Raw genomic sequence first — 24,899 nt, 5'->3', positions numbered from 1 at the left:
TTCCTCCCACCATACATCAGTCTTGCCTGTGTTTGAACCCAAAGTAAATAGAATCCAAGAGAATGTCCTCCCTTATGGCTGAGATCAACCAAAATTATTGCATGTAGTTGACAATGTGTTATGTATATGCATGCGTGAGTGCATGTGTGTGAGTGCATGTTTGTGAGTGTGTCGTGCTGTGTGTGTGTGTGTGTGAGATACAGGTTGTACTCTGTGCCTCTCCCCCTTTCTGTCCACTCCACCTGAGTTCTCAGGAGCTCACCTCTGGGAAGAAGATCTTAGAGTGAACCGTGGCCAGAAAATCGGTAGTCTTGCTCACTGAAGTCACAAACTCAGGCCAGCAGAGCTGAGCGGTGTGGATGGAGCTACAGCGGGGACCCAAACCATTTGCTGCCTCTGTCCAAGAAGGATGCAGTTGTGGTCCACCAACCAATGTGGGCTCTCTCTCCAAGCCCAGAGTGTGCCAGGCACAGGGACACAGATGTGAGCCAGATGCACTGGCCAGATGTCCTTCCTCCCCTCCTTCAAGGCCCAATTGAGTGACACCTCCTCTGTGAAGGTTTGCTTCCCAGCCCCTGTTTGCTTCCCAGCCCCTTGCCCAGAAGTTCTGGTGTGGTGTTCTCACATAGAAGGCAATGTCCCAAGGTCTAAAAGGCAAATTTGATCAAGCCACCCATCTGCTTTGAACCTCCGCTGGGTCCCAATTACCTCTGCAAAAACAGTGAAACTCCTTAGTCTGGCATTTTATCTGGCAGGATGCAGCCCCACTGGCCTCTCCACCTTTTTTCTTTCCATTTTCTTTTTTCAAACTTTCCACTCAAAGTCCAGCCTGCAATTTCTTGCTTCTGTCTGTACTTTCTGAAATGTGGTCACCCTGATGGCAGTGCCCTCTTCTCCCTTTAAATTAGCTAACATCTCATTTTTGAAGACTCCACTGAAAGGTTTCCTCCTCCAGGAAGTCTTCACTGACAACTGAAGCAGGGTCAGTGCTTCCTCTGGGCTGCCACAGCCCCATGCTTCCCTGGAAGTAGTATTCCTCCATTGAAATAGCCTTTTCAGTGGACTTCGGGTTCCTGGAAAGAGACTGGCACCGAGAAGGAACACTGTATGGACATATGGTGAGTAGGTGCCTGAGGGCATCCTGGCAAAGGCACCCAGCAGGCAAGTGGATATGTGGGTCTGGGACTTAGGAGGGAAGCCTGGCTGGTGCCAAATGTCTCCCCAATCCAAGGTCAGAAACCAGTTGGGTCAGAAACCAGTCTTGGACAGCACCTCTGATTTGAACCTCTTCTGGCTCCCTCAACTGCCTCCTAACAAAACTCCCCATTGTCCACATGGCACCTGCTCACATGCAGCCCTGACTCTGATGCTCCCTGTCTCAAGCCCTCCATGGCTCCCCACGGCCTCGGGGTAAAGTCTTAGGCTCACTCCCATGGTCTACTAACCTCTCCAGCCTCATGGCTCAACGTCTACCCTTCCTTCACTCCATTTCCTCATAGCAAATAATGAGCAGGTTCCCAAACTGCCCCCTCAAAACATTTTCCTACTCCCTCAGTCCCCCTGAGGCACTCCCTTGCCATATTCCTGGACCATGAGACACTCTGGAGAGCGCCTTTGTGCTTGTCTAACACCTGTCGAGATTGTGGACTTGGGGCTGAGGCTCTACATGGCTCATGTCCATGCCTGAGGCTCGGTACAGGGTGAATATATAAAGGAATGTGCCCATTTTATAGATAAGGGGCATGAGACTCAAAAGAGCCATGGCAGTGTCCTTCAAGTTGTTAAGGGGCTGTGGTTGGTTTTCGCTTCCTGAGAATAGCTACTGGTATGGGCCCGCTTCCCACTCGGCCCTGGGTCAGGCCCTGCGAACGAGAGCAGGTTTGACCATCCCTCCAGGAGCTGGGGAGGGGGCCTGGAGCAGTGCAGCAGGCTTGGAGATCTTAGGGACACTTCCTGAGAACCAGGTCACCCAGGACATCTGCACTGCAGAGCTCCCAGGCAGGCCCTAGCTCACCTCTGGGCCCCTCTGCCTCCCAAGCTGGGTGGGACTCAGAGTGAGGCGGGCAGCACCAGGAGGGTGTGGCAGGAGCAAGGAGGTGTTGGGAGAGGAGCCTGATTTAGGAGGCAAGCAGTGATGGGACCACTTGGCAAGGTGGGCACGCACGACAGACCCTTTGAGATAAGAGTCCAGAAGTATGTGAGCGATGTAAACAGGTAGGGGGGCGGGCACCCCAGCTCCCCGTACCAGCCAGAGACATAGAGACCTGAGCAGAAGAGGCAGCCATCTTGGACAGGAGGGGGCATCAAGACCTTCCAAGGCTGACCCGGCTCTGCCCACCCCAGCCTGGACCTTCACATCCCTGCTCAGAGCTCCTTCCTGCGAGATCCTACTTCATCACGGAATCCCACCCAACTCTGCATCCTCTCTCCGGGTCAACCTGCTCCAGAATTCTCCCTGACTTCTTCATGTTTCTTCATCGTGCTTCCCTACCACCTTAGATCACCTCAACACTCACCTGTCTCACCTGGACGACTGCTTCCGTCTTCAGATCTGATTGTGTCTCTCCCGTCGCTGGCTCCCTTCCCCCTTCTGGATGACACCCAGCCCCATAGCACAGACCTGAGGCCCTCTGATCATACCAGTCAGTCTCTCCTTTTGTCTCACGATCGCACTTCTCAAGTTCAGCCTTCCCAACATCTGGCACTTCCCCGAGTATCCCCAACTTCCTGCCACCTCTGGGCCTTTGCACATATTACACCTTCGATCAAAATTCCTTCTCTGCTCTGGCCTGCTGACATACTCCTACTCAACCTCCAAAACCCGTCTCATAGGTCCCTTCCTCCAGAGCTAGCCCTGCCTCTAAGGGAGGAATGAAGACAGCTCCCAGGTTGCTCTGGGCTCCCTCGGCCCCCACCCTAGCCCCGCCCTCTCAGGACTCTCAAAAGCCAGTCCTCTTTTGATGGAAGCTCTGTAGAGCAGGGTGCTGGTGTGTGCCTTCTCTGGGTAGCTGACCTCCGCAGCGGGTTGTTGGTAAGGACTTAAAACCTCCAAGTTCAAAGCTAAAGCTTCCCTCCTGGGAAGAGGCCCTGCACTGAGAGGCCAAAAGGATCAGGCCTCCAGCATAACTCCCCCTCAGGTACACATTCTATCTCCAAAGTACCCCAACCAATCCTGAGTGCAGAAACAAAGTGTTTTGCCACTGTCCTTTGTCCTGTTCACAGTGGTCATGTGATGGGAAAAACCAGACCCAGTTGAAGAGGAGGAAACTGAGGCTAGGAGTCGTGGAACATAGCTATCCAAGCCATGTTTGAACAGTGGGAGAACCCAAGCTGGTTGACTTTAGCAGCCCTGTAGCCAGAGGAGGTTGAGGCCATGCCTCTGCTCTAAGTACAGGGCAGGGCACGTGCCAGCTAGTGCTCTGGCAGGACACAGACAGGGGAAAGGTCAGTGTGTGCAGCGAGGTCAGGAGCTGCACCGACTGCCTGCAGGGGGCAGGGTTGAGGGCACATGTGCATAGGGCCATACCAGTGCCCACATTGGCAGGGAACTTCCAGCTGAGCGCCCAAAACAGGAAACAGATGCATGGTGTCAGCCATGTGAATGAGACCAGGGTCTTTTGACTGCCTGGGTGGACAGAATGTAGCTGCACACCCATGGCCCACCCGCCCATGAAGCCAGCACAGACTGTCTTAGCTGTGGGCATAGCCCCGGGACCCACGTCTGCAGACAGGCCTGTATGTGCTGTGGCAAAGCTCCACCCTGTAGACAATGACGACCCCTCCTCACTGCCCTCCGCAGGAATTCACGACTTTGGAGGGAGACTGTCATGCAAGAAACATTCCATGTTTTCCTTGGTGCATGCTCTGGGAACGTGGTGAGAACGGCTGTCCACATTGCATCCACATACTTGGGTGGCTGCCGGAATGCTGGGCCGACCAGGCCAGCTGTGTCTTCAGTCCAGAGGGGCCTGGCCCTGTGGAGTCAGCTCTACCACCTGCCTGGCAGCCCAGGTAGAACTAGAACTACAGCTGAGGCAGGGATCTGAGAGGAGTTTTCAAGGATCAGAGGTGGACTGCTCCCCACCAGGGCCCAGGCCCTACTAGCCAAGCCCCGACTTTGGGTCTGGGAGACAGAGACATGGATGCCAGTTCTCATACAGGATGCACCCATGTGACTTTGGGCAAGTCGCACCCTGCTCTGAGCCTCAGTCTTCCCCTCTGTACAGTGAGGTGTATAGAATCCCCAAATTCTATGGGGGCTGAAGCTAGAAACTTTGGATCTTGACCAGGACAGCTCACACCAAAAGGATAAAAAGAGGCCCACCATTGTCCCTACATCCACAACCACAAAGGCAGGGACACCCCAGCCTTAGCCCCTGCTGGCGTCCTGCCTACAAATGCCTCCCCTCCTCTTTCTCACTTTCAGAGCAGAGGCCAGCTGTGGGGTCCCTCTGAGAAGGCCAGCTTCTCCTTCCTCCAAGGCCTCTAGCTTCACATTAGTCTTCCCCAACCTGTGACAAAGCTAGTTAAGGCCCTGAGGGTGCTGTCTGTGTGTCTCTGTCCCCACTGGAGCGCCCAGGCCCACTCCTCAGGTGGCCCTAGCACATCTCTGGGCCTTGGCCTGAGGATGGCTGACATGCCACCCTATCCCTCCAGCCAGTCCTGAATGTGCCGCTTGACCACGGAGCCTGCAGAGGGGCAGCCCTGGCCCTCAGCCCCAGGCCCAGGCCTGCTGTCTGCTCGGCAGGAGTTAACAGCAGCACTCCAAACCTTCTGTTTTTAATTTGGACATGGTGGACAGGGCTTAAGGATTTTCATGTTTTCTTAAACACTTCTGGGCTGGGGCCCGGGACAAGGGCCGAGGACAGATGACTTCAGGGAGAAGAGTCAGATCCTACCTGCCCCTCTAGATGGCCACATTAGAACAGCAGACATGGGGATGTCTCTCCCATAGGCCTCTTGGTACTGGGGCCGAAGAGTGGTAGACCCCAAACAGCTCCTTTTAAGGGCAAGGAAGCTGAGGCTCAGGGAAGGAGCGAGATGGCCCAGGGCCACAGGGCACAGGGCATATAGCTGGATGGAGCCCCCAGTACCTGCTCCTCAGTCTTTGACTGGACAGCTTCTGACATGGCTGCTCTGAAGTGGGGTCTCTCCTGGGCGTCAGAGGCACAGACTGAGATGGACTTCTCTATGTGAACAGCCTGTCTTGCCTGATCTGGGCCTCAGGCCACTGCTATGGCACACAGGTATGTGTCTGTGTGAGAGATCATGTCCTGTGAGGACTGACCCTGGCTGACTGGCATTCCAACTTGGGGGATTCTAATGAATACAGAAATGATCCCTGAAGCTATAGTCTTTAATTTGGGGGATTCTGAGGATCTGCCAGAGAATGACTAGAGGTCTGCCAGAGAATGACCTCTCAGGGTAAGTGCACCAGCTTCCTGGCTCAGGGCCTCACCTAGGATCCCTGGAGCTAAGAACAAGGCCTGAGGTAGGCAGGGCCATGGTCAATCCTTGGATCCCTTGACCTGCCCTCCCTGCCTGGCCCTGCCCAGCTGGCGTTTGCCTTGGCCCGCTTCTCAACCCAGCCCCGTGGAGGCCCAAACGCTTGGAGTCGGTCATATCCGGCACAGCCGTCTAAACAGGCCTGATGCCCCACAGCCTGCTGGGCCCAAGGGGAGCCCAAAATAACATCTGAGTCAGCGTCCCTGCAGACATCCCCACCCGCTGGGTCCACAGGGAGAGGCCTAGAGGCGGCCCAGACGGAAGATTAGGTCAGGGCAGGCATCCACCTGCTCCCGTGGAGTTCTGCCAGTGGTGGGCCCAGCTCAGCAGGCTGTAAGACCACGACAGTCAAGAGAATAAGGATGGAGAGTAGAAGGAAGAAGGGCAGCTCTGCCCTGGGGTGCTTCTGAAGGAGGCAGAGGTGTTTGCAGATGGTGACAATTCTGTGGTCAATGCCACTGCAGAGAGAGAAGCAGGGGGCTGAGAGAGCAAGAGAGAGCCCTTGCCTAGCCGACAGAGTAGGCTCTTAAGTCAAGCAAGTCCTGAAGGATGGGTTGCACTGGACAGGATGGGAATGGGGGAAACACACCCCAGACAGGAGAAGCCTGTCCTCTAACTGGAACCGCCATTCACAACAGACCCAGCAGCTACAGCCAGGCACAAACAGGCCCCAGCAGAAGGGACTGTCTGCATTGCACCAGCCACATCCTCCTACCCATTCCTTCAGGTGAACCCCAACTCTGGGAGACTCAGGGGACTTATAATCTCAAGTTCGGTATATCCTGGGCTCAGCACAGGAGCTGGGCCCCTGTTGTCCAGGGCCCAGGCTGGGCTGGGGGAGAGGTTCAGGGTGTATTTGGAGCAGAAGTCAGGAGGCACATGGCCTCTGTTCCTCCCTGAAGACGGTCCTCAAACCTAGGCAGCATTCTATTCCCCTATTCCCAGGGCAGTGACTCATGTCATTCCCTTCATCTCATAGCTCTTCACAGCTATAAAGTTGTCCTGCCCTCATCTCAGGCGGATACCTGAGACCCCACCAGCCTGCAGCTTAATCCCCAGCTTTCCTGAGAACGGCTCTGCTGTTCTTGGCCCAGGGCCTCCACTGAGCCTGGCACGGCCCTGGCTTGGCCCTCACCAGCGAGCGAGAACTTGGCCAGGGCCCAGCCAGGGCGATGGACATGAAGGCAGCTCAGAACAGGGGGCCCGGGCAGGCAGCAAGGGCCCAGGTGGACTCCGGCTTGGGGCCTACCTCCTAGGGCCCCTCTCACCCAGTGGAGGCAGCAGCAGCCTTCTCCCCTCTTACCTGGTCTAGAAAGCACGCACACGCTGCCCCTCTGAAACACATTAGGGCTTTCCCAGAGGGAAAGAACCAGAAGATTAAGCGCAAAACCCTGGCCTTCCTACCCTCCCTCCCATAAAAGGCTTTCTCTACCATGTTCCCGGCTGCTTGCCAAGCTTGGGGTAGGGGGCTCCGGGATGAATTTCCTCCAGACTCCAAGGGCCTGGCCACACCCCTCCTGCTGCCCCAGTTTCTGGGAAGAGCTTACGCCAGTGGTCTGAGTGGGGCCCCAAGGGGTGTGTTTGTGTGGGGAGTGGGGCCCAGGGGAAGACAGCTACACCACATTTGTTGAGCAGTGTGCTAAGTCCAGGACTCCTCACCAACCTCTAATAAATGGGGAAACTGAGGCTCAGAGAGGGTAACTTGTCCAAAGCCAACTAGCTCAAAGTAGAACAGAGGGGCCTCAACCTAAGCTCTGTGAACCCAGAGCCCTGCTTTCAACTACTGTGCTGAAAGTGGGGGGTAGGAGGTGGGGTGAGGGGAGAGAGGGATGTTTGTGTCTGTGTATATGTTCCCGTGTATGTGCACATGTGATTGTGTGTCTTGCGTGTGTCCCTTTGTGTGTGTGCACTTGTCCGTGTGGGTGTGCGTCTAGGAAAGGGTAGAGAGCCCTGAGGTCAGCTCAGAGCGAGCAAGGCCATGCCTGGGGGCAGGACCAGGGGATGTGCCACAAACGGTATATAAGCAGTCCCTGCCGACCTTTGTAGAAACTCTGACAGTCCCCTGATCCCTTTCATTAGCAATTGGGGTTTTCACACCCTTTTGTTTCCAGGCTTCGTTTGTAAACCCATTTTCTAAAATTTACCTAGGAAGAAAACATTTCAACTATGGAATCCCGGTTATTCACCAAGTTTCACTTGTTAAAATTGTTCTATAATCCCACCCTAGGCCTGGAGCTAGAGGGTGGAGGAGTGAGTAACAGCAGGCTCCCTAATTGGCAGATGCCCCTGATGAGATCCCTGATTTGTTAATTCCATTTACTGAATATTGGAATCAAGGAAATCGTGTGGACTAGGGCTATTCCAAAAGAGGTTGTGTTTACCAGGAAATCCTTCATGCCCAACACAGAGGCTGAAATATAGTAGGTGACCAACCTACAGTTGCTAAATAAACAAGCACATGCCTCTCTGTTGGATGCATAATCCCCTGACTTCCATATCATCTCTATTAATTCATAGCTGAGTGCCCTTGCACCAGTCATTTAAATTCTACTGTCGATGAATCCTAATGCGCAATTGAGGCCAACTCCTGCTCCCAGAACACAGGGCCAAGCAACTATCTGAATCTCACCTGCTGAACCTGGAGATCATCAGAATCCTTTTTAACACTATTTCAGGAAGACACTGCAGTCAATGTGGTTGGTGATGGAACTCATCTGCTGTCCTGGGATGGGACAAGCTCTTCCTGCCCATAAGTCCATGAATAGGTGGTGAGAAGAGGCTGGGAACCCAGGCTGTGGGGTTGATTTAGGGAGTGAGGACATACAGGGTCAAGAGGCTCCCTGGAGATTACTTATCTCAGTCTGGGGACTCAGAGCTCTGTAAACTGGTGAGCTCTACAGCAGGAGGGAAAACAGATGCAGAGGGGGTGGGGGACCCCACTTGCTGGCTGAGTCCTGAAGAGGTTGGAAGCAGTACTCAGCCTGAAAACCACAGGCAGCTCAGAGATTTCATTAATTCCAGGGCTTGGAGAAAGGGCTGGAGCCAGAGAAAAAGGCACTGAAGCTGGCAACACAGGAGGGGGGATGTTTCCCAAACACTAGGGCCACCAAGCTCGGGAGGGGTGGGGTGGACAGGCAGAGGCTTGGCTCTGTCGAGATTTAAAATGTTTTTGTGTTAAGGATCATAGACCTATACTTTTTTTTAAAAAAGATAAAACCATAAAGCATTTAAAAGAAAACTTGGGACAATATCTTCATGACCTTTGGGTAGGCAAAGATTTCTTAATGGGACAGAGAGAGCACTAACCACTAGAAAAGATCTATGGAATTGATTCTTTAAATTCAAGGACTTCTCTTCATTGCAAGACAACATTAAAAGAAAGGCAAATCACAGTGCGGAAAAGAGCTTTCTCACACATGCAATTAACCATAGCCTTGTATCAGCATATGTAAAGAACTCCTACAAATCAAAGGGAAAATACCCAACAGACCAATTTTCAAAAATGGACAGAAGACTTGAACAGGCACTTCACAAACAAGAATACTCAAATGCCCAGAAACCATGAGAAGGTGCTCACCATCATAACTCATCAGGAAAATGAAAGTTAAAACCACAATGAGATACCCACAGACACCCACCAGAATGGTTAAAATGTAAAGGCTGACAATTCTAAGTGTTGACAGGATGTGGATCAAATGAAACTCTCACACATTAGTGGGTGTAAAATGGTGCCATTACTTAAAAAAAAAACTGTAAACCTTAAAAAGTAAAACATAGAGTCATGTGTCACTTAGCATTTCAGTCAGCTTTGCACCCCATATTTAATGGTAGTCCCAATAGGCTGTACCATAGAACTTAGGTAGGCAATACCATCAAGGTTTGTAGAATATATTCTATGACGTTCACACAACAGTTAAATACTAAATGGTGCATTTGGCAGAACATATCCCTGTCGTTGAACCATGTATGACTGTAATTACCATAAAGCCTTGCAATTCCGGGTCTCCCTGGTGACGCAAGGGGTTAAGTACAGCACTATGAAGCAATCCTCAACTTCTGCAGCATGAGTTCCATCCCCGGCTGGCCAGGGAGCAACTCACATGGTGCAACAGACCTCTCTTGTCTCGCCCCTTGCTCCCCTCAGCAGCGTACCTCAGTTGATCTGCCTGTTTTGTTCCCCACTCTGACTCTGGTGAATCCTCTCACCCCCTGCATGTCTGGCCTATAACCCCCAGCTCTTGCAGGCACAAATAAATAGATCTTTAAAAAAAAAACAACAACCTTGCAATTCCACTCCAAGCTCTATACCCAGGACACATGACCACAATAAAACAAGAACGTTCCCAGCAGCATTATTTGTAAAAGTAAAAAAATGGGAACAATCCAAATGGACATTAACATTAGAATGGGTAAATAATTCATGGTGTATTTATGAGCTAGAATAATGCACAATAATGAAAAGGAATGAACTCTTGCTATACACAACATGGACAAATTTCACAGATGCAAGATCAGAAGAGAAAGCGGCACAAAGAGTATACACTTTTTGTGATTCTATTTATTCCATTGTATTATTATTATTATTATTATTCCAATTACTCCATTTTATTTGTTTCCTGGGATCACAGTAACAAATGACCACAAACTTTGTGTAAAAACAGCAAATTTATTTTCTGTCAATTCTGGAATCTAGAAGTTTGAAATCAAAGTGTCAGAAGGTCTAAATTCCCTCAGGAGGGCTCTAGAAGGAATCCTCCCTCACGTCTTCCTCACTCTTGGTGGTTGGTGGCCTCCTTGGGTTGTCCCTTGGCTGGAGACACATTTCTCCCATCTCTGCCTCTGTCTTCCCACGGCCGCCTTCTCTCTGAGTGTCTGTGTCCCTGAGGCTTCGGATGGTCTTATGAGGACACCAGTCATGGGATTTGGGACCCACCCTCATGCAATGGGATCTCATCTTAATGTAGTTATATCTGAGCCCCTATGTCCAAATCAGTCACATTCAGAGGGACCAGAGATTAGGATTTAAACATCTTTCGAGAAGACAAAATTCAAGACATGACAAAGTTCAAGAAAAGGCAAAGCTAATCTGTGGTGAGCAACATCAGCTGAGCAGTCATCTCTATTTGGTACCAACTGGGAAGGTACAGGGGGCACCAGCTGGGTAGGAAATGCTCTATTTGTTGATTGCGATGACATGGTACACAGTCTCAGTGTGGACAGTCTCAGGCTGTGTGCCCTTCCTGTGTGCGTGGCAGTCTCACTCTAGAATGCTCTCGTGGAGCTGAGGGAGCAGATGTCAACACACACCACACCACACACCTAGTCAGACTGACGACAGATACACGGCCCTCACCGACACCTCCCAGACAGGCCTTAGTCTCCTCCTCTGTCTGCGACCTGCAGCAGTTGGCGGGAAGGCCTGCCAGGCTGCCCTGGTGATTTCAAGCGCAGGAGGGAGGATGTGTCTCTCTCCCAGAGTTGAAAATCAAAACCCATGTGTGCTGGGAACCACATACCCCTCCAGGCACAATTCCTCCTCTGAAGCCTGGAAGAACAGCTGGGTCTGCTTAGGATGAAGGGCTTCATACAAACCTGGGGACCTGAGAGCCTCAGACTCGGCAGGAGTAGAACCCTAAGAGGCAAAGAAAGATGGGGTGGAGGGGTAGGGGGCGAAGAGACACACAGAGCCAGAGATACACAGAGAGAGCTTGAGTCACAGATGCAGAGGGGGTGTGAGCAGGAAACACCTACTCTTCGTTCACTCACTTCCGATCCCCAGCAGGTGTGTGTTCTGGGTCAGGACATGATGGGTGCTGGGAACACAGAGGGATGACAGCATCAGCCCCCAAGGAGCTCCTGGCAGGGAAGTAGCGACCCCAGACATCCAGACGGAGGGGTGGCCAGCCTGGAGGGAAGGTCTGCCTCCTGCTCTTCTCAAGAGAGTTTGTGCCTCATTCGCCCCTTCCACACCCCCTGAGAACACAGATGCGGCAGAGTCCAGAAAGGAGAAGTGACAGGCCAACCTGCAGAGGGCTGTGCGCTTAGAAGGGGAGGACCATTAGAAGGGCCAGTTCCAGGAGATGTGCTTCAGACCGCTCTGAACCCTGAAGCTTCCTCCCTGCTTCCGCCTGACATTGCTCTGTCTGAGTATAGGGTCTGGGGAAAGACACGAGACTTGGAATAAGGTTCAAAGTCCCACTGTGCCATTACTGGTTGCCATTACATCTGAAGTGGGCTAGTCACTTAATTTCTCTGGGCCTCAGTTTACTCATTTGGAAAAAAGGGAGGAGAATATTTTAAAATACAAGTTTGACATTAATTCCAAAGAGCACCTGCACCCCTATGTTTATAGCAGCACAATTTACAATAGCTAAGCTTTGGAAACAACCCAGATGCCCAAAAATAGATGACTGGATCAAGAAGATGTGGTACATATACACCATGGAATATTACTCAGCATTCAAAAAAGATAAACACATGCAATTTGCAGCAACATGGATGGCGCTGGAAGGGATCATGCTCAGCGAAATCAGCCAGAAAGAAAAAGAAAAATACCGGATGGTCTCACTCATAGCAGGAATCTAGAAAACCTAAATAAGGCACCAGGAAAAAGAATAACTATAAGAAAGAAAAAAATCAAAATCAACAAACAACTATGAACCAGAGACACACTTTGGGCGGCGTGGGGAAAGGAGGGCTTGGGGTCAAAATCAGGGGGTTGCAATTGTATGGGGAATATAAAAATAAAAAAATAAAAATAAAAATAAATAAAATAAAATACAGGTTTGATGATGAAGCCGGCAGGTCAGGAAACCCCTGCTTTGGTAAGATAATTAGTTAGACTCACAATTCCAAGGGAAGGGGGCACCCCGTGCAGACCCACACAGGGAGGTACCAGGTCAGAAGGCAGAGGGAGCAGGGTTGGCAGGTGCGGACTCTGACAAGACCTTTTATTATGGTTTCCATGGGAAAGAAGAGGTGAGGGAGTGTAAGCATGTGTAGGATTGGCTGGTTGGAATCATTCCAGCAGGATCTAGGGTGCAGGGGCTGAACCTGGCTGTCTGGCACCTAGCCCTACTGTGCAGGGGGAGAGTGACTCTGAGAGTGAGAGCTTTGGGCCTTGGGCTCTGCATTGGTTGGTTTGCATTTGAAGGGCAGGCATCCTGTTGTGAGTTATGTGCTAGCCCTTCCTGGGAGGACAAGTCCCTCAGGGTCAACAGGGCCCAAGATGTCAAGGCATCAATAGTACAGAACAAAAAGTTCTGCGTAATACACGGGACTAACTGTACCCCTGTAATTGTCTGGAGATTAGACCAGTTATTGGTAGAGATGCTCCTGTGTAGGGGTGAAGCCACATCTCACCTCTTCTGGGAAGCCTTCAGGGACTGACACTCTTAGCATGTCACCAAGGGATACCCTGGAACTCCCTAACTTGCATGATCTAAGGGCTCTGTCCATCTGTGCACACAAAGACAAAGCATCCTTAATGTAAAAGTACTTTATTAGAATTAATGTACAGAGAGAGAGAAGAAAGGATAATAGTTTCCCAACAAAACACCCATTCACTTGTGGGCAAATGTCCAGTCAAACAGGGTCAGCCTAAAATCTTGCCACAACTGTAAGGCACCTTTTGGTGGGGAAACACTGGAAGGGCCCGAGAGGGGTCAGGCTAGTCTGGGACAAAAGGAGAAAAATCAAAGCACAAATCAAGGTAACAGCTGCCATTGTCAGCTTCCCCGTGTCTCCTTCAAGTGTCTCAACATGTCTCTCTTCCACGTGTCTCCTCGAGCACCCCAAGGCCCTGGTGCAAGTCCAAAGCTGAAAATCAAGTGCATTCTTCTCCTCCACGTGCCTCCCCCTTCTCCACGTGTCTTTCCTGCGTCTCTGTGGGGCCCACCTGCCTTCCAAGTTACACAGCTTCATCTGGCACTCAGCCATGCGCCCTGGTTCCCAGCCACTAGCCCAAGGCTGCTGCATGTCAGTGGGGGCAGGGAACATGTCCCTCCCTCTTTTAGGGAAAGGCTCTGTGTAGGGTAAGGTAAAAGGTATCAGGCTTTTCTGCCCTCCCACCATTAGGATAGATGACCAAACCCTGCGGTCCCGAATGCATGCCTGATGGCGGGCACCTGGAGTGGGGCGTGGGCATAGGTAGATGGGATTCACCTGGGCTAAGACTGGGCTTTTAAGGGCAGCGTCACGGGGATGCAGGCAGAAGCAGGAGAGCAGAAAGGCAGAGACAACGTGAGAGAACGCCAGAGAGCCCAGAAAGACTGAAGACCAGCACCCCTGCCTGCCATGTGTACTCCTCACACGGGTTAAATCCCAATAAAAGCCTGCAAAAACCACTGAGGGCTCTCTCTTCTTTACCCCATCTGCTGGATCAGAAAATCTGTTCAGTGGCCTGTTCCTGCCCCTTACACTCTGTTACAGCACCTCTTCTCTTTAACATCGCTGGTTCCCCCCATTAGCACCATAGATATTTGTTTCATTTTCCTATACTCGTGAACTCTCACTCATGTGGTTCTGGGGAGGCAGGATTCTCACCAGAGTAGCTGATGAGGAAGGAATGGGTAGCTCAGTCCAAATCAAAGAATATTGTGAAAAAATATTGAGAAGAACTGTACACCACTGGGATGCTGAGATCATCTGGTAATACAACTTGATTGGGGAAGACCTCTCAAAGAAGTTACTGTGGGTGAGGGGCCTTCTCCCCTTACAGGGTATTTTGAGAATTGTTTCAGGAAGTACACACAGCTCCTCAAACCCACCCAACAATCCCAGGCAAGAATCAGAACCCGAGGATCTGCAAGGGGATGGGTGCAATGAGCCTGTGATGATTAGGATAGGAATCAGAGTGTCCAGAGGACTTACTTCCAGAATGTTCCTTCATTGCATATGGGGCCTACAGGAGGAAGGTGGTGGCCCATTCCTAAGCCATTTTAAGCCCTATGGAGTGGGCTGAATTTTGTCCCCCAAGTTCATATGTTAAGCTCCTAACCCTCAGAATGTGACTGTATTTTAGAGATAACAGGTCTTTAAAGAAGCAATTAAGTTAAAATCAACTTGTTAGGATGGGCTGTAGCCCAACATGACTGGTGTCTTTTTAAGGAGAGGACATTAGGACAGAGACACCTGCAGAATAACTATTGTGTCTGGACACAGCAAGAAGGCGGTCATCTGCCCAGCAGGAGCAAGACCTCGGGAGAAATCACGCCTCCCAGCATCTTCATCTCAAACTCCTAGCCTCCAGGACCATAAGAAAATGAATTCCTGTTGTTTAATCCCCCCTAGTCTGTGGCAGCCAAAACGGGCAAATACACCCTCCAGAAACTTCTGGTGGCTTCACCTTCTTTCCATCAGCAGAAGCTGTGGTTGGGAGACACAGGTGATCCTCATGCAGAGAACCCTGAGGTTCAGGATTAAGCCCATGGCTCTCACCCTGAGTGCATGTCGGCATCAGCTGATGGGCTTATTAATGAGGACCCTGAGGTTCAGGATTAAGCCTATGGCTCCCATCCTGAGTGCATGTCAATGTCAGCTGATGGGTCTCACCCCCAGTGTTTCTGGTCTCCCCCCCCCCCAGTGTTTCTGGTCAGAAGGACCGGGGCCTGAAAATCTGCATTCTAGCAAGTTTGAGCTCATGAGGGGCTGATGCTACTGAGAACCTATGATCACAATGCTCGCTAAACCCGAAGAGCCCAGGCCTGACCCAGAGTGCCCTGTCAGAGGGTCATTTGCAGACACAGCTGATCTAGAACAGGGTTTCTCAGGCTCTGCTGTGCTCTGCTGGGAAGCTCCAGGAAGTTTTATAAACACCAGTGCCTGAGTCTACACAGAGTGTATGGTCTGGGGCACAACCTGAATAGGAGGATTAAGAATCTCCCAGGGGTTCTATGTACAGCCAGTTTTGAGAACCACTATCTCACTCTGCAACGGCACTGTTCAGTGGGAGCTCTAGGCCCAGAGGCAAGGGAAGTGCCCAGGGTCACACAGGGACAGATGCCGTCAGGGCCAGGACCCTGCCTTCTCACCAGAGTGCTGGTTTCATCTTTATAACCCCAGAAGCCTTTCTTCAAATGACATGTGACTCAGAACCCCAGGCTATAAACCAAACAAAACTAGGTCTTATTTGCTGTTGGCTGGGTGGGGCTGGGAGCATGCCCCCCCAACAGCCCCACCTCCATCCTTAGGGCGCTGAGGAAATCATTGACTCCCCCAAGATGTCGGTCTCAGGGGGCCTTTGGGGAGCCTGGAGAGCTTTGGGGCTGGAAAAGGCACAGCTGCCACCTGAGAATAATGGTGACCAAAGCTGGGGGCCAAGACCCCAGTTCTTATCAGCTTGGCAGGTGCCTGACATATCACCAAGTTAAGGGCAGAGTAGGGAGGTGAGTAGCAAATAAGTAGCAACTTATTAAATCATGCATTGACTCAGTCAACTGGCCCCAGTGGGCATAACCAGTGCAGTGGTATCTTCCAGACTTTCTGTGAGATGCAGGAAAAAATTCATCCTAGTCCAGCACTACATGCAAGCACAGAACTCAGAAGATTCAAGACAACGCTGATTTGATCACTTGCATCATACTCCCATCTATTCTCTTCTCTTCTAATCTTATTTTAAAATGCTGTTCACGACCCACTAAGTCAATTTCACACCCACCAATGGGCCACAACATGTACTTGGAAAAGTGGTGTTAGAGCATAAGAACCTCTATCAGAGGCACGGGGTATGAGCTGAGCGGGAGGGGCCAATATCTTGAGTCAGTTACTGCAGGCTGTAAGTAGGGTGGTGACAGAGCTTTCGGTGGGATCTGTGCTTTCGGAAGGCAGGCAAGCAGGCCGCTTGGGTGGGCTGAAGGGCAACGCCAGCTCCAGATAGGGCTGCCTTCAGACTTCGTGCTTTTGCATACACCGCTCAGAAGACATCTTCCTTTGAGAGAAGGGAAGAGGGATTCAGCCCCAGCATCATCTCCTCCAGGAAGCCTTCCTGACTGCTCCCATCCCTATCCCCAGACTCCTTCCCGAGCAGCAGGTATTGGTTTCCTGTCTATGCCCCTTCCTAGACCTGAGGTCCAGCCAGAGAGGGCAACTCAGGAATGTGGAAAACAGAATGAAGGAGGGCGTAGATAACCCAGGCCCAGCGGGAGCCCCTGGCCCAGCCTTGCCTGCCTCCCACCCCGCATCCTGGCAGCTGCCCTGCCCTCCCTGTGGGACCCGCCCGGCGCCACAGGGATCAGGCCAGTTGAGGGTTCTGGGCATGGTTGGAAGGGTCTGTCCAGGGCAGGGAGTAGCCAAACGTGATGTAGGGATGGAGACCGGCAGAACCCCGGAGGAAGAGAACTCCTTCCCGGCAGTGTTCCCGGCTCAGGTTCTTGGAAGTGTTCCTGGGCATGAGGATTGGGGGGGGCAAGGTGATAAAGGCACACTGAGGGAGCATGGGCCGGGGAGAGCGGGGAGCATTGACATCTCTGCATACTAGCTCCCATGCCCCTCACAGCCATACCAGGGGCAGGCAGCCCACCCCAGGCTTATGTGCCCAGCCCAGGGAAAGGAGAGCTTTGCTCTCTGGGTACTGAGCATGCCCCAAAGATGGGACCATCACCCCACTGGAGAACTCTGTGGCTGGTGGGATGAAAATCCCCAGAGGCCACAGCTCCAGGCCACATGTCTTGGGGTGAGCTCATACCAGTTGTGTGCTTCCTGGAAACTCAGTTTCCTCACCTGAGTAACTGGGTCATTTAAAGCATGAACAAACCCCTGTGGGGGTCCATCCGTGTCCTGCTCCTGCCACATTCAGCAGCTGCAAGCCAGAGCAGGCAGAGCCCCTTCTCTTTGAGTGAGTATCCTAGAAGGAAGTTGGCCAATGTGGGTCCCAGGAGCCATCACTTCTTACAAACATCTAGTCCAGGTCCCCAGCTCCCAGCCTTGGCAAGATTCTAGCACATTTCCAGGGTGCACAAAAGTGCACAGGCTCCCACGAAGGGGTCAGTGAAGCCAAGGTCTCTCTGTCTTCAGGCTCCATGAAAGATGCCTGGATTTCGGTATGGGCGGAGGGTAGACGCAGAGAGACCCAGTAACTGGGATGGAATTTACTGCTGCCTGCCCATGTGACAGGGGCTCCGAGTTAAAATTAAATAGATCTAAAGGAGATACAGAGAGCTCTTTCTGGCAGCCTGAGTTTGTGGACAGAGCTCCTAACCCTCATGTTTATAAACTGGGATAATAATATCCCCAATGCAAATGGAGATGTGCTTTGTAAACTGTCAAGTGTCAAACAAATGAGAAGCTTGTTCTGGACTCCTCCATCCCAGGTCCCATGGGGAGGAGGTGCGCTGAGCAGCACGGCTCGTAATGTTCCCTCCAGACCACAGCAGACAGCCCGTGAGGCGATGTGGGAAGAGCACGGGGCAGAACGGCCAGTCCAGGACAAACCCCCCTTCCCCAGCCCACACCGGCCAAGGACCCAGACTGACAAATGACTCAGTCACGCAAACACCCAAGCCAGGCAGAGGCACAACTGTGGAGATGGTGCTGGATCAGGAATCTCGAAGGTTGCTTGGCTCCATAGCAGGGACAGCTGGGGTATGGGGGGAGGGAGGGCGCCCTTACAGGGAGGGGGCTGCTCCCTGGATATCCACCCCCAACCACAGGTTGCTTCAGTTGTCTGAAATGGTGTCATGAACCCACATCCTACTTTTGAGCGCTTGCAGTATGCTAGACTCTTACAGATGTGAGTTTTCACTCTTGAAGACCCCTGTGTCCATAAGAGGAAATGAGGGGCAGGCAGTTTCTGGGGGCTAATCTCTGTTGAGTCACCATGGTCAGATATTACTAGGTAATCCACCCCACACAACTAATCAATATTCATCCCCATCACAGAACACTGGACCCCTCTGCACCCACATTGCTCCTGGCATCCCAGCCAGGGGCTTGCAAAAGCGCCCTGTGCTAGAATTCCAGACCCCTCCCCAACCACCAAGCCCCCGCCTGAGCACAGCCTGTTCTCCCCTCACTGAGGATCCTCGTGATGAGGTGAGACTTAACAAGTGGCGCAGACCGGCAGCATTGCATCTGTTTGCAGCCGCAGACACTTTACCTCCAGTGAAGTCTGACACCTGTCCCTATGGCAGGCTCCTTCCGCTCAGGGCCTGCCCTGAGGGGTTCACACTGCCTCTGGACAGGACAGGCTGCAGGCCTTTCTTGTTTGTTGTTGTTGTTGTTTGTTTGTTTGTTTGATGGGGGGTGCTGCAGGGCTGACTTTGGCCTGCTGTTGCTCAGTACCCCTCACTAGTCAGCAGCTCTCTCTGGTCTCCCCTGGGGCTGCCTGTTGCCGGTGTCCCCAGGGGCAAGGAGGATGCCCCTCCTTCCCTGCCTGTCTCCCTGTCCTCATAGCCAGTCCTAGCTCTACCATTTTTTTTAAAGATTTATGTATTTATGCATAAAAGCTGGGGTACAGGCCAGAGGTATGAGGGGGTGAGAGGATTCACCAGGAACAGAGTGGGAAACAGAACAGGCAGATTGACCAAAGTACACTGCTGAGGGGAGCAGCAGGCAAGGCAGGAAAGGTCTGCTGTGCCATGTGGGTAGCTCCCTGGCCGGGGGGTAGAACTCATGCTACAGAGGCTGCAGACAGCTTTGTAGATTGCATCTTAACCTCTTGTGCCACCAGGGAGCCCCCCCCCCCCCCAGCTCTACCTTCTCAGTAGGAGTCACCTTGGCTGTTTCCTCCTCGCTCTTCCCAAGTCAGACCCACTCTGTCCATCCCCGGGTAGTGTCAAGCTGTGCTGTCTACTCTGCGGCTACTGACCACGCACGGCTACTGAGACCTTAAAATACACGTAAGTGTAACGTACACACCAGTTTTAAGGCTTAGTAGAAAAAGAATACAAAATCTCTCATTGATAATTTTTCTCTCGATTAAATGTTCAAATGACAACATTTTACTATATTAGGGTGAATATAGCATTGCATTAAAATCGACTACTTAAGGTTTCTTCTAATTTATGTGGCTTCTAGGAAATTTAAAATCACAGGAGGGCTAAGTTCTGGCTTTAATGACTGCAACTTGAGTTTCACTGGTGAGGGAAGGTTCGGGGGTGATATTTCAGGGTTCTTCATTTGCTTTTGCAGCTGATTATCTCCTGGAGAGTCTATACTTGAACCCACAACACCCAACCATCATTCACTTCCTTTTCAAACCTCACTGAGTCTGTGTAAGAAAGTCATGTTCCCCCATTAATGTAACCTTGACCTTAGTCCCCATGGAACTTGCTGAAAGGCCCCTCACTCATATGGAAGTGTAATGACCCACAGCAGAGGCTCCCACTCGTTGGGAGGGGGTACAGCATGTCACGGCTTCCCAGGCCAGTCCAGCAGCCCATGCTGTTTCTCTCACTGGTAAAAGGTCTCGTGTAGATGGTGCATCCTGCACTCACTGGATAAATGGAGCATGTGTAGACAAAGGGGCAAAAGAAACCATAGGCATTCTGGAGGCCTGTCCATACCAGCAGCCTCTGCCCCATCTCCCAGAGGACACAGCTATGCTTACTGTCCAGCACACTTGGATAACAAGGAGACAGAAATAGGTCCACTTCGTACTGCAATAATGGTTAGGCCGGAGGAGAATAAGATGAAACCCCAAGCTTAACTCAAGGAGGCCCACACCAAGGACCCTCAGAGAGGTCCTGGGGGGTCAGGGATGTGGAAGAACGCAGATCCAGACATCAGCAAACCTTCCTAACAAAGGTCCAAGGCCCAGTCCCTCAGAAGAAGCCTTTGGGGGCCAGGAGCATCTCCACCAGCCAGTCGGGAAGAAGAAGAGCTGCAGAGAACTTGATCTGGGTCATGTAGGGCCTTGAAGGTCATACTCAGAAGCCTAGGTTTTAGCTGAAAGACAACTCTCGGGAAAGCAGTGACGCACTCGTTGCCACCAGGAGGCTGGCCACTCTGTCCTTCCTGAGCAGGTGCACCTGGAGTTGCTGGAGCACAGAGACAGCTTGTCATTGACTCACCTGGGTGCCAGGCAGCACGTGGGCTGGGGAGGCCTGCCAGTGAGAGCATGAAGCCACACTAGCTCAGCATTTGGTGCACCAGGTAGCCTTCCGTGGGCAGTTCTGCATTTATAATCTCACACAGCAGAGAGGTGGCACAGAGCAACGGAGGACTGTCGTTGGTTTCTTGAGTGTACAACAGAATCAATGGTACGTAATTGTAACTCCTAGTCTTTACAGAATATTTTGAATGCATTGGGTTAAATTGTACCACATAAGTGGTTTAATGAGTTTGATTCTGAATTGAGGCCCCCTTTTGAGAGGTACAGAGCCTCGTTGGATACCAATCAATGGAGCTCCTGCCGTAAGCATCATACTCTAAGAAGGAAGGTCACAGATGGGGATGGGACATAGGGCCCTGGCCCTGCAGAGAGAGGTCCAGCCCACCAGCCTCTAGTCTCTTCCTGTAAGAGCCCCTCCACACCTCTCCTGGATCCCCCCACAGAGCCTGCTGGCTCCAGCCTCTCTCCCAGTCCTGGAATTAATAAAGACTCTGAGCAGACTGCGGTTTGCAAGTCTGAAAGCCAGTTCCTGCCCACGTCACAGCCCCGAAAGGAGTGGGGCCCAGCTCTCCCCAGCACCCCTTTCCTTCTCTCTTCCTGGGAGGGGGAGGCACATCGATGTACCCCCTGACCTACTCCTCCCCCAGCAGGTATCTCTTAGATTCTGAATCTCAGACCCTGACCCCCAAGCAGCCCCTACTCCCACCAATGAGGGCTATCTGGGGTCTGTCAGCTACCCCCAAGATACCCCCAAATAACACACACTGGAAGTAAGCGCTTGCTGTTTAAGCACAGCTTTTAGACTATTCTCCTAGTATGCCTACCCCCCTTCAAACTTGTGGAGCTGCTGCCAACCTGAGACCAGAGGAGAAAGGAATGGCCCAGAGTCCCAAGGTGGCCCAGCACAGAGCCACGCCTAGTGGTTACGCTGAAAGCAGGTGGTACCTGAGCATGAGTACCAGTGCCTGCCTTGTCCATCAGTGTAGAATATTTGGGCTCCGGCAAGCACCACATGGCAGTATAGGACTACATTTTATTTATCTTTGCAATAACCCTCCGAGGCAGGGATATATATCATTTGACTGATGAGGAAACTGAACTTCTGTAGAAAGTTTACCACACTTGAAAGTACTAGAATCAGAATGTAACCCTAGGTCCCACTGCGTCTAGTGCCTGGCCTTGGCCATCTGTCTCCACTCCTGGCCGGCCCTGCTAGCCTTCCAGACTGCCATGCTGCTCCTGGCAGGCAGAGGATTCCTTTAACTCCTTCCCTCTGAGCTCTGGCTGTATCCTCCCCCATTCTCCATCTGGATGCAAGGAAAACCTCACAGAACTCGTGGCCTTGACTTTTGTCCCTGACAGGCTATGGTCTAGGCCAATACCAGTTTCCCTCTCCTATCCTCTGGCTCCCAAATCTCTTCCCCACTTTTGGGGGCAGACATGACCCTCCTCTCCTTCCAGGTCCCTAGCCCCCTCCATGGCATAAGTCCCCAGGGATCTCATCCTGCCAGGAGGCAAGAACAGCAAGATCTCCTGGAAATGCTGGTCCCAGCTGCGTCAGCTCAGGGCTGCCCCCTCCTGACCACCAGAGGAATGTCAGCCTTGGACTTCCAGCCAGGAGGGGAGAAGCAACAGTCTGGGGGCTCCCTAGTCTGGTCTGGGTACTAGCAGTGCTCAGCCTTGGGACAGGTGGGGGCAATTAATAACGGGGAGCTGAGCTTCCTTGTCTAGATGGGGTCCCCAGCTCCCTGGTCCCCTGAAGAGCACTTTGGGGTCCGGACTGACCTTCATCAGACACTGTTCTGTGCAGGCCTGTTGTGGGACTGAGAACTTGATCCATGCAGAAGAAAACCCTTAGTGTGTCAGGTTCCCCCTCCTGCCCCCAGCTGACCCAGGAGACAACACCAACATAGTCTGACCTCGCAGGCCATTCCCCTAGCATAGTCCTCACCTCTGCAGACATGGACCCCAGACCTGCCCAACACCTGGGCCCTATTTCAGGCAGGAGGCTGAGACCTGAGCCTATGCTGCATGGAGCATCGTAGTGTGGCAGGGTCTTCCTTCCATCCCCAATGCCCCACTGAGCAGCAGTCTTCCCGCCTATAGTTCCTCACCTCTGCAGACACTGGCCCCCAAACCCCTTACCCAAGATGTGCCCATCAGGGATTTGCACAGGGACTGTCTCTAACCAGGTCTGGGGGTGTTGGGGGAGCCTGGAGGGCCGGGTGGGGGCAGAGGCACAGGACAGCTGGCCTGTGTCCCCACACTGGGCCCGGGGCCCAGCCGGAGGGGCGGGGGCCTGGCCACTCAGGCCTTGGCTGGGGCTGGGATTTTTGGCCGGGCTGCAGGGCCCTCCCTCCTGCTTCCTCTCCCGAGGGCTGTCCTGGCAGAGGCCCCCCTCGCACTTTCTGGCGGGAACAGGGCCAGCAGTGAGAGAACAGCCACAGAGGGAAAGCAGGAGAGAGATGGGGGGGGAACTGTGTGTGTGTATGTGTGTGTGTGTATATGTGTGTCGAACGAGTGTGTGTTTTAAGGAAAAAAGTCCACAGTCCAGTCAGTCCCAGCCCGGGAGGCTTGTGAGCCCGGCCTTTCGTAATTGCCCCCCTCCCTGCGGCCCCCTCCCCCAGGCCTCCCCCTCCTCCCGCCCTCCAGCCCGCCCTCTCTCCCTCCCTCCTTCCCTCAGCCGACGAGGCAGCAATTACGCTTTGGGGATAAAACGAGGCGCGGAGAGCGGGCTGGGGCATTTCTCCCCGAGATGGCGGGTCTGACAGCTGCAGCCCTGCGCCCCGGAGTCCTCCTGCTCCTGCTGTCCATCGTCCGCCCCTCGCAAGCTGGAGGTAGGCCTCGCCCTGTTCCCAGCCGGCTCGGCCCTCGGTCCTTGGGCCTCCCTGCCAGGTGCTTGGACTGACGGAGGAGAGGGCACCCTTTACCACCTGAGTCTTCCATGGGTCCCAGGCAGGAGCCCCTTGGCCACTGGATCCGTGGAACTCCTCCTCCCCAGAGCTGGCCCAGGCTGCCGAGGAACCTGTCACACAGACTCAGAGTGGTCCCAACCCACTGTCCAGGTTCTGGTGTGCCGAGAGGACCGAGCCTCCCACCACTCTGTCCTGGCTGCTTTCCCAGCAGAGGGATTGGGAGCACGGTGGATAAGGCCAGTGGGGTCCTCTTGGGTCCTCTGGCAACAGCAGTTTGCACACCTGTGGCCCCAGCCAGGTGTGCACGTGTGCCTTGGGGACAAGGGACCTGGGTTGGAGGCCAGCTGAGCCTCCAAGTTGTGTGACCTCAGCAGGTTCCTGGACCCCTGGGAAGTCATAAGCCCCTCTGGGGAAGGTTGGGTTTGATTATTGGGTTGCAGTTTGGAAAACTGCCACTATGATCTGTCCCTGGTTAGGAGGGCTGGGACTTCCAAGCACTATGTGTGAGTGTGAGTGAACAAGTGTGTTGTGTGCTCTTGCACAGGTGCACATGTGTGTCAAATGTGCATCAAATACGTCATCAAATAGTGGAGGAGTTTGCTTGGAGGGGATGAATGCCTATTCACAGGCTTATCGTGGACAGGGGTGTGTGTGTGTGCGCGTGTGCGTGTGTGTGTGTGTAGTGGTGGGGTAGGTGAAAGTGCCTGTCAGCATGTGCCCCTGTCAGAAAGTGCCTGTCACTCAACAGGCTGGTACACATGGGAGGTCTGGTGGCCAGGTGTGTCTCTAAGTGTGGACTATCACTGTGCATGTGGCGGTGTGTGTACCTGCATGCCCGTGCGTGTGAGGGGTGTGGTATGGAACCTGGGAAGGTGGGGAAGGGGGACGGGGCCCACCTCTGGGCACTGGGAGTGCAACAGTGGTAGAAGCTGGAGTGGACCTCAGCTCAGGCCTGGACATCTGGTGTGTGCCCTGCCTTGGGGCAGTTAATGCAGCTGAGGCTGTTAGGAGCGGCTGGGAGTGCCCCCCCGCCCCCAGGGGCTCATTTGCTGTGAGAAGAGAGAGGTGCAGACTCAGGAGCTATTTGGTGGGGTGACCTGGGTGGGGTCTGGTTTCTGTGGGAGTCCTTCTGGCCATGAGAACCAGACATCAGTGGGGGCCTGGGGGCACGGGGTGGAGCGGGGCCAGGCGGAGGGCTGGAGTAGGAGGCTGGGCAGGAGCAGCAGCTGTTTCCGTGAGATTGCACGGCTGGCAGGACCTCTGGGAGCAGGGCTTCCTGCACAGGGGTCAGCTCCTGGCCCAGCTAGGACATGCACACCTTCAGGTGGGGCGCAGCAGGGGAGCGAGACAAGCCCAGAAGACCTGCAGCTCTGGTACCTGAGAGCAGTAGCTCGGGACCCTGCTGAACCCCCTCTAGGTGTGCACCCCCT

The 24,899-nt window shown here is 52.9% G+C and overlaps 1 protein-coding gene across 1 annotated transcript in view; it reads left to right on the top strand.

Moving 5' to 3' along the window:
• Positions 1 to 23,309: 23,309 nt before the first annotated feature.
• Positions 23,310 to 24,899, top strand: part of ELN (elastin) — a gene marked incomplete at both ends in the record, with an annotated part of 28,415 nt that continues 26,825 nt past the window's right edge. The window contains one exon of the mRNA XM_084250144.1: positions 23,310 to 23,391. Within this exon, the coding sequence (XP_084106270.1) occupies positions 23,310 to 23,391 (82 nt within the window). The remainder of the gene's footprint in view (positions 23,392 to 24,899) is intronic.

The sequence above is a fragment of the Talpa europaea genome (genome assembly GCF_964194135.1).
Source record: "Talpa europaea genome assembly, chromosome: 12".
Classification (NCBI taxonomy): Eukaryota; Metazoa; Chordata; class Mammalia; order Eulipotyphla; family Talpidae; genus Talpa; species Talpa europaea.
This window is presented reverse-complemented; position numbering and strand designations above follow the sequence as displayed.